At 49.2% G+C, this 18,131-nt stretch overlaps 1 protein-coding gene across 6 annotated transcripts in view; it reads left to right on the top strand.

Annotated features, from left to right (window-relative positions):
* Positions 1-8,033, top strand: part of SYNE3 (spectrin repeat containing nuclear envelope family member 3) — a gene marked incomplete at both ends in the record, with an annotated part of 53,460 nt that extends 45,427 nt beyond the window's left edge. For all 6 annotated transcript variants that reach the window (XM_080708037.1, XM_080708038.1, XM_080708036.1 and 3 more), the window contains one exon: positions 7,830-8,033. In XM_080708037.1, the coding sequence (XP_080564163.1) occupies positions 7,830-8,033 (204 nt within the window). The remainder of the gene's footprint in view (positions 1-7,829) is intronic.
* Positions 8,034-18,131: the final 10,098 nt, after the last annotated feature.

The following is an 18,131-nucleotide window of genomic DNA, read 5'->3' as shown; positions in this document are numbered from 1 at the left end:
ATACTCCCAGACCCATTTTATATTTTATTTGGAAACAGGGTCTCACTAAGTTGCTGAGAGCCTCACTAAGTAGCTGAGGCTGGCTTCGAACCTGTGCGATCCTCCTGTCTCAGCCTCCCAAGTGCGGGGATTACAAGCGTGCGCCACCACGCCCGGCTAATGGTGCTCCTTTTAATTGGTGTCTTAAACTGGATGACATACTATCATATCACATCTCAGAAAGCATTAGTGAGCTCTCACAACCATGATTTTAAAAAATCCTCCTGTACATCTGACACTGGCATAGATGCCCATGCGTCTGGTCTTTAATGTTCATGACCACTTTCTTCTTTTTCAGGGGGAGGCAGTAGCCCCTGGGCCTCTTTGCTCAGCTACCGTCCAGGGCCAGGTTGCAGCTAATAAATAGGATATGACTTTGTAGCACAGAAATTCTCCTTGCAACTCTGGAGACAACTTCCTCTGGTTCTTCCCTGGTCACGACCAAAGGCCTGGGCTTGACTGGGGCTATGCTGTCTTTGACTTTTGAAAGAGGAGAGCCAAGGACAGACATCAGACCGTGCACTATGTCAGCATCCCAGGACCCTGTCACTCCTGAGTCCAGAGGCAACTGGGCATTGCTGATTTATGAACGTGTTGGTGCTAAAACTTTAGACACTGGATTTTTATTTTTTATTCTTTTTGTTTTTTTTATTTATCGGGGCATTGCAATCATACATCATCATGAGGAATAGAATGGTGGAGGTAGACATGCACACAGAACTCATTTAGCCCTCCCCACCTCCCAGCCTGCTCCCTCCCGCTCCCTCCCTCTCCTGTTCAGCGCAGTGGCTGACTTTGGAAAGTCTGTGACTGTGTATCATGTGCTTTAGGGAGCTTCCTTCTCCCCCCACCCATCTCCCTCAGTTATGCCGCTTTCTTCACTCATCTAAGGTTTCTCCTTCTTCATCTAGAGTCCCTCCTATGACCCATTTTCTCCCTAGCTTCTGCATATTAGAGAGAACATTTGACTTCTCATTTTTTGTGACTGGCTAATCTCACTTAGCATAATGTCCTCCAGTTCCATCTATTTCCCTTTTGTTCTTCTTTATGGCCAACTAAAATTACACTGTGTACATATCCCGTAGTTTTGTAATCCACTCATCTGTTGATGGACATCTTGGCTGGCTCCACAGTTTGACAGTGGTGCATTGTGCAGCTCTCTATATAAATATGCATGCTAGACCCTGGATGTTTGAACCTTGTCTTTGACTACTGAGACCCAGAGGAAGGTTATCCTCCCTTGCCCTTCCTGTTTCTTCACCCTCTCATTTTCTAGTCTGCCCTCCACCCGCGCTCCTGAAATTTACCCCGGGTAACCAGTAGCTGTCTCGGCCCTCCACCCGGCGGGTATATTTCTGTTCGAATCTTCCCCGGCCTCTGGGCAGCCTTGGGCGGTGACCACGTTCCTCCAACAGCTGTTTCCTATTCCTCTTCTCAGACTCTCCTGGTGCCTCTTACTCTGTTTTATTTTTTTCAGTTATTTAAATGTGCTGATAAAACCCAGTGTTGAAGAAACATGATTGTCTAACCGTTGCACTGTTCATATTCACAATTCTTAAGCTGTCTCAGTAGTCTTTTTTCACTAGTAGACTACATTTTTAGCAGCTGTACATTTATAGAAAGCTGAGCCGAATGTACAGAGTTCTCATTTACTCCCTCTTCTTCCATCCTTCCTCTCCATTTTCCCCATTTATTAGCATCTTGCATTTGTGTGGTACCCTCGTTACAAATGAACCAATATTGGTCATTAAGTCATTAGTTGGCAGTTTGGGGCTGTACATTCTCGGAGCTTGGACAAATGGACAGTGATGACGTATCCACCTTTGCTATCATACAGAATCGTTTTGTTGGCTAAAGCCCTTGGTGCTCCACTGGTATCCCTCCCCATCTCCTCCAACCCCTGGACACCACTGATCTTTTTTCAGTCTTTATGGTTTTGCTTTTTCCAGAATGTTATACTCAACAGTGTACATGTAAGTCTCCCCCTTGTTTTCAGGACTAGCTAATCTTGACAGCACATAGTCTGGGCAGACCACGTAGAGCCCCTGTTATAGATTACTTACCAGTCCAGGGTCTAGTCCTGAATTGCACATTACGTTCAGCTCGCATGCCTTGTTGGTCTCCCCTGAGCTGGGTCCCTTACTGTTTTTTTTTTTTTTTTACTGTTAATTGACCTGTTAAGGTATTCTTTCTGTTAATTGACCTGGACCTTTTCAAGTGGAGGCAGAGACTCTGGAACATCCTCTGATTGGATTTTCCTGGTGTTTTCTTGTGACTGGGTTGGGTATGCCGCTTTGGCAGGAATGTCTAGGAGCCATGCGGGGGTCTTCTTCTTGTGTCTAATCAAGAGGCTCATGATGCCAATGTGCCCAACACGGGCCACGCAGCTCTGAGCACTCAGCTAACATGGTAACATCCTGCTGGTCTCTCCTGTGAAGTCACTGTCAATTCTTTGGTAGTAAGTAACCTGTGGGGAGCTACATGAAGCACTGGAAATACAGTGCCTCTCTCTTCACTGGTGGTATCCCAGGATTGGTCAGACTTTAGACACTGGATTAGTGAAGCTTGCCTTGGACTACTGAGAGCCATAACGCCATCTCCTCATGGTGCATGGTCTCGCTGGCAGCTCTGTCTACTCCTGTGGCTGTATACAGCACCCCTGGGCCACCCCATCTCTCTGTTCCCCTCCAATATAGGTCTCTCCTAGCTTCAGTCCCAGGTCCCTCTGCCTGGTACATGTGTACCTGGGTCCCAAGAACCCTCTGTGCAGCAGAAGTATTAGTCAGCCTTTCATCACTGTGACCAAAATAGCTGACAAGAATAACCAACATGAGGAAGGAATTATTTGGCTTCTGGTTTTAGAGGATTCAATCCATGGTCAGCTGGCTCCAAGGCAGAAACATCATGGCAGAGGTTGTGGCGTAAGAGAGGTGCTCAGCTCATGGCAGTTGCGAAGCAAGGGGAGGAAGGGGAAGGGGGGGAGAACACGCCGGGGTAGGAAGTGTCCAGGGCCCCAAGGTCATGCCTCCAGTGACCCACAGTCTCCGGCCTTGCCCTACCTGCCTATAGTTTTTACAAGCTCCTAGGCGGTAAAAATACATCAAATGGAGTAACCCATGAATGAGGTCAGCACCTTCATGATCTGTTTACCTCTACACCACCCAGCCTGCCATTTTGCCACCATGCACTCTTCCACACTCCGCTCCTATGCCTGGAGAGACAGGGAGCTCATCACAGACTGAGGAAGACTTCTTTTTCTCTTTGTATAGTTCTGACTAAGGGACAGATAATGCTTTCTGTGGAGAAACCAAGGCACAGAAGAACTTTTGGAACTGGGGAAAGCAGAGACTGTCAATTTCCTTGTTGGCTTCTTAGAAGGTAGTTCAGGCGTTTTGGGTTTTGTTGTTGTTGTTGTTATTGTTGTTTTGGGTTTTTTTTTTGTTTTGTTTCTTGGTGTGTGTGTGTGTCCTGAGCCTTTGAGAATTATATTCAAATGTGTCTTGTGTCTCAAAGGTCACTTAAAACTTAGGACTGTGAGGGAAGAGGTGAGCTCCATGTGAACAGTGGCTAGGCGGGCAGCCTGTCCCTTGAAGACCACCCCTGCCAATACCTATAAGTGCAAACACACTTTGCACCTTCAAAAATGTGCTCCCTAGAGCATCATGGCCAAGGCAGAGTCACTTACTTGAATAGGCAGAGGGTCGGCCTGGGGGTGGAGGAGGGCACGGAAGACAACTGTAGACAGGTGCTCCATTTGGGAGGCCAGCAATTGCAGGTGTTGGTCATGGTGTAAACCCAAGCTGGGGTGGGCCTTCAGCCTGTTGTCTTAGGCCCCTTACCCGAATCCTTCCCATTCCTGGATGAGTCAGAGATTTGCAATCAGGCAAAATCTTCATGAAATGTCAAGGAGTGAAGTTAGGGCCTCCCAAGACTGAGGTGGGCAGGCCCCAGCCAGGTCCCATCCAGCCCAGCTGCTGGGGGAGAGCTGCTGTCTCTGTGAACTCAGGCCGCTCAGCTGCTTAAACAATGTCACACACACACACACACACACACACACACACACACACCCCTCCTGAAGTCACTACTGAGTAACTTTAGCCAAGGTAAGTGTTTATTGTTTGGGTGATAAGCAGTCTGTTTTCACAAAATTAGTGTCTATGGGTGTTGGTGGGTGCAAATGTTTGAGGCTAGAGGCAGAGGGACCAGTGTTATTATTTGGAAGATATAGTTGGGGCAGGAGAGTGGATGAGATCTCAGGAGAGGCAGAGAGACAGAAGTGCTCAGCTCAGAATGTCACAGAAATACCTGTGTTTAGCAATGAGTCTTAATCATCATCACCACCACCATTACCACTGACATCACGATCATCACCCCCATCCCCATCATCTTCATCTCTAAGAACCTCACCACCATCACCATTGACTTCATCATCATCACCATCACCGCTACTACCACCACCATCCCCATCCCCATCACCACCACCAGCAAGCGCAGTGCCATCATCCCCACCATGTCCATCAGCACCGGTCACTGGCTATTGCTTCTCCAGAGGATGAGCCTTTGTTTCTTTGGGGATTCAGCAGATATATTCTATAATGATAGCACCAAGGCTGTTGTTATTAATCATATTAGTAGCAAATAATAGCACAAATAGTTACCAATAGTGTTATTATCACTATTACTAATACTACTAATAGTAAAAGCTGGCACGGCTTTTTTTTTGGGGGGGGGGGTACTGGGGTTCCTGGAAGCCCTTCTACCTCCGGGATACACTCCCAGACCTATTTTTTTTTAACATTTTTATGTGGAAACAGGGTCTCTTAAGCCAGCGAGGATTACAATCCCAAGTGCGGGGATTACAAGCATGCGCCACCATGCCCGGCTGGCACAGCTTTTAATAGTGGTATCAATATACTCTGGTGAGGCCTCACTACAACCCAGCAAGTGAGGAGCAGGTGTTTTATCCCTATTTTTTAGAGAAGGAAATGGAGACTCCGAGAGGTTATTGACTTGCCCAGTCACATAGCTAATGTGCAGTGGAATCTAGATTGGTACCCACCTTGCCAGGTCTGAAGGAATGGTCCCTGCCCTGCACCATGCTGAAGCTCAGCCTCCACTTTCCCAAGTGACCAGCTCTTGGCCTCCACTCTTTGACAGTCAGAACATTCGTGAAGCCCCAACCTGGCCAGTCCCTGTGGAACTTCTGAAATGCCCTTTGGGACTTGCCATGGGTGTTGTAGCAGAGGAGTCCACAAGACATTGGGCTTGTGAGATGGCCTTCAGGTGATACTGGTGGTGGTAATGATGTTGATGAAGAAGAAGAAAAACAGTAAAAGGAAGGAAGGATGGGAGGAAGTAAGGAAGGAAATGATGAGGATGATGATGAGGAGGAGGAGGAGGATGGACATGGTGCTGATGATGTTACCTATCCTGGAGACAGTGGTGATGGTGATTATTTGGATGGTGTATTAGTCCCGTAGTGACCAAAATACCTGATAAGAACAACTTAGAGAAGGAAAGATTGATCTGACTCACGGTTTCAGAGATTCAGTCCATGGTGGGCTGGCTTCAAGGCAGAGACATCACGGCAGCAGGGTGTGACGGGGAGAGCTTCACAGGGCAGCCAGAGCAGAGGAGAGCAGAAGGAACCAGGGACAGATGTAGTCCCCATGGCCACACCCCCAGTGACCTACCTCCCCCGCCATACTAGACCTGCCTACAGTTACCAGGAAATCCATTCAGAAGGATCCATCAGATGAATCCACTGATGAGTCAGATCCTTGTTTCAATGATTTTCTGAGCATTTCTGCATTACCAACACTTGAGCTCTTCGGGGTGGCATTATATCCAAATTGTAACAGATGGTGGGGACATTAATAACACACACTAATGAGGGCTGGAGCTCTGGAGGGCCTGCCATCTGCCAGGGTCTGTATCATGTAATCATCACATCAAGTCACTACCATTATTACCCGATTTCAAGATGAGAAATTTGTGGGAGTTTTGGATTTTTTTTCTTTTGTACGTGGGATCAAACCCAGGGTCATTTTACCTCCGAGCCACACCCCACGCCCATTGCCCTTATTTTGAAACAGGGTCACACTAAATTGCTGAGGCTGGCTTTGAATCTGTGATCCTCCTGCCTTAGCCTCCCAAGTACTAAGATTACAGGAGTGTGCCACCATGCCTGGTGGGAAATTTTAATTTGAAGAAGTTAATCTCAAGAGTCACAGCGAGCGCTCTTATATAGACACTTCTCCGTTTACAATGAGTTTATGTCCTGATAAACCCATCGTAAGTTGAAAACATCAAGTTGAAAATGCATGTAGTACACCTGCCCTCTGCACATCCCGCTCAGCCACACGGCGCACCGGGGAGCGCCCGTCAGCTCACCTGGCTGCCGCTGCTGCTGCCCAACAGCTTGAGGGACCGAGGGACCACGTGCCTCTAGCCTAGGAAAAGAGCAAGATTCAGAAACTAAAATATGGTTTCTACTGACTGTGTATCCCTTTCACGCCACTCTAATGCTGAAAAACCTTTAAGTCGGATCACTATAAATTAAAGCTGGCCTATGCGCCAGGTAAGGATCCCCGCCATCGCTGGCAAAGGCTGGGGTTTTATTCATTTTCTTCCTTTCACATCTCAAGTGACTTGAAAACACTGTGGAGATCTTTGTTTCTGGAAAAACTTGCACTAGCCCCATATCACAGATGGGCAAACTGAGATGCATGCGACGACACAGGGGTCAAGTGCGTCTTTCCTGGCCGCCCTCATGTCTGTCCATGTAAGAGTGCTGTGAAAAACATCCCCCTCCCTTTTTAGAATTAAGTTAGGAAAATCCCTCTCCCCTTATAGAATTAAGATATTAGGATATAGAGTTAAGATATAGAATTAAGTCGAAGTAATGTTAGTAATGTTAGGAGTTATTTTTGAGAATTAAGATATTTGGATTTAGAATTATTTAGAATAAACTTGCAAGTTCCTGCTTCTAATAACTGCCTGCTCAAGTTCTGGCTTCTGTAAAACTGCTTGCTTATGCCTCATTTACTTGTATGTTAAAAGTTGTTTTAATCTAAGAGCCTGGTTTGCTGTTAAGTATTGTTTTAAGGTTAAACCTGTCTTTTAAGATTCTTGTCTTGATGTTAAAGAGCCGTTTCTTTAGAGTTTGAAATATTTCTGAAGTATTTTAAAATGTTTTAGAACCTAAAGCTAGTTTTCTTGGAAATGAGTTCTGAGCCTGCCACCGTCTTATCTGCAAGCAAACATCTGGCGGTTCATAGCCCGGGCTAGAGGTTACCATGGTAACCGAGCACATACCCTGCATGAGGGAGATAGTCATTCCTTGGCGGGCGGTGACGTAGAAAGGCTGTTCTTTAAAACCATTTGCTGTGATTCAAGTGTGTGTGTGCTTGCTTTTAAAATCATTGGTTGTACTTTTTTACCTTCTTATTTGATTGGTCGTATCCTAATTTTGGCGGGCCATGACATGTGTGACCACTCCCTTCTGGGGCTATAAATTTGGACCCTGGAGTGAGCTCTGGGTCGAGCTCTGACCACTTTCTTTGCTGTCTACTGAGGCTGAACGCTAGCTCGGCCAGAGGCTCCTTCTGGTAGCTGCTGGGCAATTCCTCTACTGACAGGCAAGCCAGTGAAGGCGTTCCGACCACTGGCTTGCCAGTAAGAGCCGCAGCGCCATAAACTCTGCTTGTGATTTGCAACCTTGGTGTGTCCTTCGTTATTTGGGTAAGGGGGCGACTCTCGGACCCTAACATCCTGTGCTGTTTCTGCAGACTCGACGGCGCTGGCGGGGCCCCTGCTCCCTGCTCCGGAAGGCCTGCTGCGTGGCGCTGCCCCTGCAGGGCCTCCTCCTGCTCTTCCTGCTTCTGCTCTTCCTGCTGCCCGTGGGGGACGAGGACCGCAGCTGCACGCTGGCCAACAACTTCGCCCGCTCCTTCATGCTCATGCTCCGCTACAACGGCCCCCCGCCCACCTAGCCCACCGGGGACACGCAGGTGACCTTCTCTCTCAAGCTCCTGCAGACCCAGGGCCCTCCTGCGGTGGCCGCTGGGTAAACTGGAAGCCGGAGACCAGCAGAGCTGCAGCTGTGTGAATCTGTGTCGGGCTTCCCAGAGCGAACTCACTTTTTATACAGTGTTGTCTTTGTATTTATACTAAATGTGTACTATGTAAGATTGGGGAATAATGTATAGGATTTTTATATCCTTTTCTGTAAGTGCCCAGTATTCTAATTTCATACCTGATGTCTATTTGTAGTTGAGAAAGTTCCCAGCAGCGCGCTTCTCCAGCGGGATTTGATAGCATTTGTATCTTGACCCTGCAAAGTGGGAACAATGTCATGTTACTTTTATGGCACCCGAAGCCAGCCCAGAACCCGGATGTTAGCATAGATCCCCCAGCATGGGAGAGCAAGAATCCCACTCAGAGCCCAGGGGCTCTTGCTTCACACATGAATGAGAACAAATATACATGTCCAGGTTTTATTTATTTTATCTTATTTTTTGTGGTACTGGGGATTGAACCCAGAGGCATTCTACCTTCCAGCTATAACCCTAGGCCAATTTTTTTTTTTAATTTGGAAACAGGGTCTTTTTCGGTTGATGACAGTCTCTCTCAGTGCTTGCTGAAGCTGTCCTCAAACCTGTAATCCTCCTGCCTCAGCCTCCCAAGCACTGGGATTACAGTGGTCTACCACCATGCCCTGCTTGTGTCCAGGTTTTGAAACCACAAAGGGATAAAGGTAGAAACGTGTTGACCAGAGGCAGACACAGCAAGAGACGAGACAGAGGCATGAAGGGAGGAGAAGAAGAACCGGAGAGAAGAGCATAGAACCACAAAAGCGCCGTGGAACGGTGCCACTGCGCGCAGAGCCTTCGCAGGCCCTGCTCGGGCCGCTGCTGAATGCCCATGATCCTGGCACCCAGTCTAGGAAAGAGTTAGATTTTGGTTTATGTGTTTTGTTCAAGAAGAAAGGGGAGGAGATGAACTTTTTAAAATTTCTATCAGGTCAGGTGCGGTGGTGCAAGCCTGTAATCCCAGCGTTTGGGAGGCTGAGACAGGAGGATGGCAGGTTCTAAACCAGCCTCAGCAACTTAGTGAGACCCTGTTTGAAAACAAAAAAATAAATTAAAAATGCTGGGAGGGTAGCTCAGGGGTAGAATGCCCCTGGATTCAATCTTCAGTACCACAAAAAATTAAATTAAAAAAATACGTAAATAAGTAAATCCATCAAGAAGATGAAGCATATCTTGTGTGCAGCAGCCCCCGGCAGAGCCGGGGAGAAACACAACACTTCTGTCCCCATCGTGCCAGACCTTGAGCCTAGGGCAGAAGGAAGTGCCCGCCATGCCAGGGGTCAGGGGTCAGGGGTCAAGGGCACAAGACAGAGACAGAGCTCGGCCTGTCTACAGGGCTCCCTCCCCTCCCCAGAAGGGCCTGTACAGACAGGAGGTGCCCTGGCAACCAGTGTCCCACCAGCACCCCTCAGGGGCCAGGGCCCAGGCCATCCAATCTCCCCCTTCCAGCCAGGTCTAGGCAGCCTGGGAAGGAGCCAGGTGACTTCCTGTTGGGCACCAAGGCCAAACGCTTGGCTCTTCCTTACCAGGGAATTCTGGAAGGGTCCCTACATGCTTTCAAACTGAGCATGATTCCCTAAGTGGACACTAAACTTTTTCTCTTTAGAAAATACATAGTGCCCACCGCTTACAAATAGATTTTATCCGCTCAGCTATGAATAAGCACCCAGAGGGCAGTTCCTCAGGCTTGTATCAGATTTGGAATCATGCAGTGCTCAAAACCCAGAGAGGCACTTTATACAGAGGGGAAACTGAGGCTCGAGAGGGTCCTGAGTCCCAGAGCACTGATTTCGCACACAGGCAGGTCCCTCCCTTCCTAGCATCAGGCCCCGCGATGGCAGGCACAGCTCTCTCAGTGGCCCCAGAAGCGAAGAGGGAGGTATCTGCAGGGAGGGGTCCCGGCACTGACTCCGAAAGCACACTTTCCTCCAGATGTTTGGAAACCAAGCCACAAGGCCAACTGTGCTGGACAATCAGGCTGGCCAACCTGGACCTCAGCCCAGGCGGCTGAGCCCAGGTGCTCACTGAGTTGGCTGGTCCAACTGAGGCAGGGGACTCTGGAGGCTTCCACTGCTGCTCTCCCACTCCACAGATGAGAAATCTGAGGCCCAGAGAGGGGAAGGCACTTACCCATGGCCACACAGCGAGAGGCTGCTCCACTAGAGCTGACCCAGTCACTGAGGCCCGCCCACAGGGGGAGCCCTGCTCTCTCCAACACAATCCTGCCCCCTCAGCACCTTCCAGGAGAGAAGGCAGGGGTGTGCCTTGCTGGTGGAACATTGGCCTATCACGGGTGAGGCCCTGGGCTCCGTCCCCAGCACTGCAAAAGAGAGAGAGAGAGAAAGAGAAAGAGACCTGGGAGTGGGGAGGTCTGTCTGTTTTTAAACTTTGATAATGATGCCCTAAAGTCTACTTTTTTGTATAATTATTTCTTAAAAAGAGAATTGTATTTTCATTACTTTTATATAAACAGTTGTATATGCTACAATAGCCCATTGACAGGTGCTTGACAAGTGTAATCTCTTTTGCTTAAAGTGGATGCAGACAATTGTTCTTGACATGACATGACTTTGTGGCCTCTTTAATGATAGCCACGCTGTGAGCTAAGGTGCCAGTAGAGGAAGGTGCCACGTGGAACCTGTGTGTGTGCACTATTCCCCGGCCCTAAAGAGACAGGATTTTTAGAGTTGATAAGACCTGCGACTATCACAGCCTGGTCCAAGCATGTGTGTGAGTGTGGGTATGTGCGTGCGTGTATGCATGTGTGTGTGTGTGTGTGAGCCGGCTGAGGAAGATCACTGGTGATGGTGGCCCCTCTCATCTGTCCCTGCTGCTCCCTTTCCTTTGCTTTCTTTTCTTTCTTTTTTTTTTTTTTCTTGGTACTGAGGATGGGACCCAGGGGCACTGTACCTCTGAGCAACATCCCAGTTCTATTTTTTTTTTTTTAGTTTTTAATTTTTTAATTTTTTGGTACTTGGGGTGGAACCCAGGGGCTTTCTACCTCCAGGCTATTCTCCCAGACCTATTTTATAGTTTATTTGGAAACAGGGTCTCACTGAGTTGTGAAGGGTCTCGCTAAGTAGCTGAGGCTGTCCAAGAACCGCGATCCTCCAGCCTCCCGAGTGCTGGGATGACAAGCGTGAGCCCCCACGCCCGGCCTCCCCTCCCTTTTTGTAGTCATCTGTTCTCCAGGTGCAGAGTGGCTCTTGTAGGACCCAGTGATTATAGAGGTGGGAGTGGGTGGGGCGGGAAGGTAAGGAGGGCAGGTGAGGCCAGGAGAGCCTGGAGGTGCCCAGCAGAGGGGGCAGCGGGAACGCTGACCACAAGAACAAAGAGCGTGCCGCACGCCTGCCCTTTTGGTGGAGGCGCTTTGTGAGCAGGCCTGGGACCATCCTGCCTGGCAGGGGATGCTCAGGCCACTGATTGTGAGATGGGACCAGCGATCCTTCCTCCATCCATTCCATGAGAGGCAGGGCCTGATGGTAGCTAGTTTGCACAACCTCCCTCCCCCCAGGGTTTGAAAGAACTTTAGCCCTATGTGACTCAGAGATAGACACTTGCCCAGGCCAAAGTAGAATTTGAACCTAAGGTTGTCTGGCTCCAAAGCCTGTGCTGAAAGGCAGGACTTCAGCTGGCCCTGCTGGTTGCAATCCCCGCAGCCTCTAAGGAAGGACCTCAGTGGGTGGGACCAGGCAGAGCCTTCTGGACCAGCTTCCTGCAGCCTGGCCCTCAGCCCCTAGAGGGTCACCATGGGCAGTACCTTTCAGCAGGTCATCTATGATCCCACACCATCCCACTTCCCGCCCACTGTGAGGCCCATGGTCATGAATGACACCCAGCAGGGGCAGCAACTTCAGCTGTGTGTGCTGAATTGCATTGAAAACAGAGGCGAGTGTCTCTAGATGCCTGGTGCGCTCCTGGGCACAGAGGAAATGGGCTCTGGATAATGTGACCCAGTTCCATCTCTTAGGCCTTACTTGTCTCAGACTTCCCAGAGGGGTCAAATAATGCTTATACCTGCAGCTTCAGGAGAAGGAAGCCTGGCCTGTGCAGCCTGGGGGCCCAGAGGAATGACAGGCGCCCAGGCCTGGGACCATCCTGCCTGGCAGGATTGCTCAGGCCGCTGATTGTGAGATGGCACCAGCGATCCTTCCTCCATCCATTCCATGAGAGGCAGGGCCTGATGGTGACTAAAATGCTTTGTGGGGATGTGAAGGTCTGCGCTGGAGCGAGCGGGTCTAGCTGGAGAGAACAGGGAAGTGGAAAAGAATCGGAGGCCAGAGTCGAGGTCAGGTTCAGTGCCACTGAGCCTTCACTGAAGTAGTTAAGATGCGCAACTTTATGCCATATTTATGATGAGTTAAGATGGGTGGTGGGAGAGAGAGAGAGAGAGAGAGACAGAGACAGAGACTGTCACCCTGTACCTTCAGAGCTCCCAACTTTTACTCAAGGACAAAGCCCAGTGGCAAAGCTTTTACTACCCAAAAACAAAAGGAAAAATTCAGGATAAACACCTTGAGTTTTTCCTTACCTAAGATTTAATTTCATCTGAATGATGCTCCTGTGTTCTGAGATTCCGTCCTTCCTGCAGTAAGTGGCATTTGGTGGCCTTTAGGAAATGAGGGGCTGGGAGAGATTTTACAGTTTATATCCTGTCTTCTGGGTCCAGGTTGGACAAAATTTAAAAATACCTGATTCTATGTTGGTTTCACCCTGAAATTGAGTGTTCTTTCTAGAAGAACACACAGTGCTCGGGTTCAGGAACTCCTGGTAGAGAAGGTGGGGAGGAGGAATGCCTCAAGTCATGCTCTGTGCAGGACCCTGGGGGAGGAGGGGAGAAAAAAGAGGGCCTTTGGAGAAAGCAATGGATCCCACTGGTTCGCATACCTGCTGGCCATTCGTGTGACCCACCCTGTCCCCGTGGCCCTCTTCCTATGGACAGAAATATCCAAATCCTCTTTTCATTCTAATTCCATGTGACAGGTGTTCTGAGACCCATCTCTGTGCTGGGCTTTGCACTTGAAAATTTAGGATAGATAAAATCTAGGCTGTGCTCTTGGCGCAGCTCTGCTCTTGGCGCAGCTCACAGACCAGAAATCAGGACTGCACCCTAGAAGAGGCCAAGCCAGGCCAGGGCATTGCGTGAGGGCATCTTGCAGCCCCCGGGTGTCTTGCTATGATGCTGTGAGCCATACAGGCAGAGGAGGCGGATCAGGGCGGCCAGGGCACTGGGCAGGACAGGGAAAGGACCTGGGCTTGGCAGAAGGAGAAGGAAACACATGCTAGGCTCTGAGGACTGTGCTGGGTCTCAGAGCAGAGGCGTAGAAGGAGGCCCAGGGCTGTGGGTGAGCAAGCCCCTAAATGCTGCAGAGTTGATTGTAATTTGTATCCCCCCCAAAAATAGTCTAGAACCATGACAATATACTGTGGTTGAGAATAGCAAGTTGGGACTTTCTGGGTTGGTGTACAGTGACCCATTTGTTGATGAACTGCTCTCTCCTCTGGAGGCTACGGAACACTGCTAGTTAGGCAGCTGGTTAGCTGGCGGTGTCACACCAGAGCAGGGCTGCAGGGCTCTTTCCCCGGGCCCATGCCCACCAACCAGCACCGTGACTCCTGCCCCAGCAGGAGCTGGCAGCACTGGGATGGCGTGCCAGGGGCGAGGGCATGTGGACACCGTCTGCCTCCCCCGGAGATAGACACAGCCCACTGCCCACAGGGAAGGGCAGAACAGAGTCTGCTTTGCCAGGTCACACCCTGCTGCGTGGCTCCAGCTCCTTCGTGGAGGGAGCAAACAGGCAATGGCTGTGTGTGTTCCAGAAGTTTCACTGGGATGAGGAAGTGGACAGAGAGAGTTGCATGTGCTCACGAGCACTGTGTGTACATGTGACATGTGCATGTACCAGACACACATCTCATGCAGAAGCCCAGCCGGCAGCCTTGCCTCCCAGCCCTGGGCCTGAGGGCAACAGAGCCCCCACCCCAGTCAGTGGGAACTCGGGAAGACCACGAGGACCCTGGACCCTTTCTGCAAGTCCAGCACTGGATGCATCTTCTCGGAGCAGGTCGTCCGCCCTGACATTCTCCAACCAGGGAAGGGCGACTGACACCTTAGGTCTCTGTTACCTGGAAACCTCCTTGGGCTGGTGCAGAAATAATGCTGCCTTCTTTTCTCAAATAACCTGCTTATAAAGGAGGGTTTTGTGAGTCCCAATTTTGCCCGTGTGTGTGTGTGTGTGTGTGTGTGTGTGTGTGTGTGTGTGTGTATTCCCCTCCCTCCCTCCTTCCCTCCTTCCCTCCCTCCCTCCATCGTCTCTCCCTCTCCTTCCCCTTCCCCTCAATACTAGTGTGGAAGAATGAGTACTTTTCTCCTTCATTCCAAGTCCAAGAGGCCAGCCCTCTCCTTCCAAAGATTTCACCCCACAGGATTGGTTAGTTTCATTTGTCTTTCCTCCCAAGAAAAGGTGCAGTAGCCACAGAGCCTCACGTCTCCCAGAACCAACCTGGACATTCCATTCCCTAAGGCACGCACTCCACCCTCAGCCAAGTCTACAGGAGCAAACATTCTCTCTCTCTTTCTTTCTTTCTCTTCCTTCCTTCCTTCCTTTCTTCTTTCATTCATTCTTTCTTCTTTCTTTTGTTCTTTCTGATGTTTTTGGTACTGGTGATTGAACCTAGAGGCATTCTACCTATGAGCTACACCTCAGCTCTTTTATTTGAAACAGGCTCTCACTAGGTTCCTGAGAATCTCTCCAAGTTGCTGAGGCTGGTCTCAAACCTGTGATTCTCCTGTCTCAGCTTCCCAAGTACTGGAGTTACAGGTGCACGCCACCATGCCTGGATCCACTCCACCTTCTGCCCCACCTTCTGGTCACTCTTAACCTGATACTGACCAGTTCATGTGGCTAAAATGGTGTGGTTCATGCAGTGCAAACCAGGAGGAGGAGAGTGTGTGTGTGTGGGGGGGTACTTGTGTGCAGGTGCTGCATAAGTGGGTTTTGGCGTCAAAAACGAATTGAATTGTTTAAAATGTTCTGTTATATAAACAGTGTGCGGAGGGACCATATCCTCTTGTCATGGTGCTTGTAATTATGGAGCACACATTTGCAATGAATTAAGCTTTCTCGGGAGGCAGACTAGCAGCGCTGAAGCCACGTGATGGGCTTGGAACATGTGTGTGTGTGTGTGTGTGTGTTATCTCGGGTCATATCAAGTCCAAAGCTGACCAAGGGCTTCCTCCCCTTCCTGGCTTTGTGGGGAGGGACACGAAGACCCCTCGATTTTTCTCAGTGCTCTATTTTAAAATTATATCCAGGTTCCCAATCCTCTTCTCCTGTTCAAGTTGGAAGTAACAGTGTTCTAAAAGATGGTTTGATTTGTTATTGTTGTTTATGTTTTTTTAAGTATCTGCTATATGTTTGGAAATAAAAATTTCTATTTTGGTCTATGAACTATTGTGTGGTCTGGCAATTCCTTTTCTGAAGTCAAGGGGTTTATCTGAAGCAGTCGTGAGGAGAACAAGGGCTGGCTGCTGACTACATCCTCGCTTCCAGATGGCCTTAGTCGGCATTTGTGCAGAGGCCGAACTCTAGGCCACAGAGACAAGACCCCAGGGGAACATCACCAGCCCCTGGGGGCATCTTCAGAAACATTCCCAGCATCTCCTAGGCCTCCTCAGCCACAGTCCCCATGAGGACTTTGGAAATTCTAAAGTGCACAGCTCAGAGACCCAGGCCCAGGCCAGGTCCAGGCACTAGTGAGATGAAATCAGAGCTTTCCTTTGTCCCAACCCTGTGAATCAAAGTTCACTATGACGATTCGTTTATCAAACAATTCCAGGTTTGAAGATCTGGTTTCCCAACCCCCAGTGCATTGTAAGCTACAAAAACAGAGGGGAGAAAGAACATTGTCAGAGGCAGACAAAGAGGAGCTGGCTCTCGCGTGGGCAGGGAGGTCGGAGAAACCTCACGTGAACCCAGCTCTGCCCCGTTAACGAAGGCTCTTGATGACCCCGGCTGATGACAGCCTGGCTGGCCAAGACGAGGAGGCTTTCTGTCCAGAATCTTCTGCTTACAAAGGTACAGAGAGGTATACACTTTAGTTTAGAATACCTACCAGTAGAAGGATTTAAAATAAAAAGGAAGCTGGGCCTGGTGGCACGTGCTTGTAGTCCCAGTCCTTGGGAGGCTGAGATAGGAGGATTGCAGTTCGTGGCCAGCCTCAGCAACTTAGTGAGACCCTGCTTCAAAATAAAGAATAAAAAATAGGGCTAGGGAGGGTAGCTTGGAGGTAGAATGCCCCTGGGTTCAATCCCCAGTATCGCAAATAAATAAATAAATAAATAGGATTTGTGTTGTATCATTTATTTCCCAAAATGAGAATTTAAAAAAAAAAGAGGATTTAAAAAAATCTGCCATCATCTTAATAATGTGTCTTATATATTATGCATCATCTTAATAATGCTTTTATATCTGTTATCTTAGAGATCCTTCTCACCCTTTGGGAGGAAAGAGAAGAAATCCCCTGGTGGAAGCGTCATGTCTGAGGTCTCTTCTCTCCCTCGTTGGGTGGTTTTCATCCGGGGCTGTGAGTGGTGAAGACGTGGAACCTTCTAGATTCGGTGCCACGTGGTCCACACATACCCTGGAATTAAACATCACACACCTGGATCTGACGTGGTGAAGAGGTTCCAGAGGAAGCGCTAAGCATAGCCAGAGTCCGTCCCGTCAGGAGGGAAGGGGACCTTGGTTTCCCAGCCAGCCATGCGTAGGAGACGTAGGGAAGCCGTCCACACTGCGGCTCATGCAGCAGTGTATGAGCTTTCTGGTCAGACTGCAGTGAGACTCATGTTTGCTGAAAATAATTTTCAACTGAAAAGGGGGGCTTGGCCCAGCATTGTGGCTCCCTTGTCTAAAGTCTTAGAATACTGCCAAATACCCTCGAGAAACCTTTGTGAGTCTTGTGGCCCTGAATAAGGAGGCCCCTTGCCTTCTAATTAGTTGTCTGAAAAATAAAAACGAAACATATTCTGTGAAGAAAGGCAGAGCTCTGCCCCTGGGCCTGTATGGAATTGGTTATGGCAGGGCAGTATTAGGTGGATTTGAGCATTCCTCCGTAAGACAGAAAGGTGTGCTGTTCGCCGTTTTTATGAGCCAAATCGGGTATACATGTGTTTTTCCTACAGTGGAAGCATCGAACCTTGGGTCAGGAGCTTCAGTGCTAAAAACCATTTTAGTGAGAAAATTGGACTCAGCCTGTCTCGTTTTAATTTAGCACCTTTTGAGGGCACTCAGCTCGCTGTGAAAGTAACATTAAACACACACGAATTCTCTAAATCTTTACAGAGCTCTCTCATCTCCCTGGCTGGGTGATTCATTCATTTTTATGACCCTGTGGTGTTTTTCTTTTTTCTTTTTTTTCTTTTTTCTTTTCACATCCAGGCGGCCCATGGAAATAATTATGTTACCTCTGTTTTCATCTGTGGCTTCCAAGCCCATCGGTGACATGTTGAAGTGGGGAGATTCATCATCTTCTCATGGAACCCTCTTGCTGAGAACGTTATTCCGCTACTTGGCCTTGACCTCCCCTGTCACCTTCTCGCCAGCCTGGCTCCCACGGCTCCTGCAGTGACCTTCTCCAGCCTGTTTCCCTCGATTAGGATTCCGGGGGAGCGACCCCGGCTTGCTCCCCGCTTCCTTGGCTGGAGTGGTGTGTGGCAATTGCTCTCTGGCATGCGTCCCGCATCTTGCTCCAGCGTGGTCTTCACCGTGGCCTCCCCCTGCCAATTTCTAACAGGAGGCTCCACTGGCGCTGGACGTGGGGGGAAATTGCCCTAAATTGTTCTGAGACATGGCCCGTCTCATATTGCAAGCGTGTTTCCCGGCCTTGAGCATGTGCAAATAATTGAGGCACTTTTCTGTTGGAAAGAGGTGATAGGATAACAAAGAGAAAGGTTAACACACACACACACACACACACACACACACACACACACACACA

Source organism: Muscardinus avellanarius (assembly GCF_963383645.1).
Source record: "Muscardinus avellanarius genome assembly, chromosome: 12".
In the NCBI taxonomy this organism is placed as follows: Eukaryota; Metazoa; Chordata; class Mammalia; order Rodentia; family Gliridae; genus Muscardinus; species Muscardinus avellanarius.
Note: the sequence above shows the minus strand (reverse complement) of the source record. Positions and strands in the feature narration are given on the sequence as shown.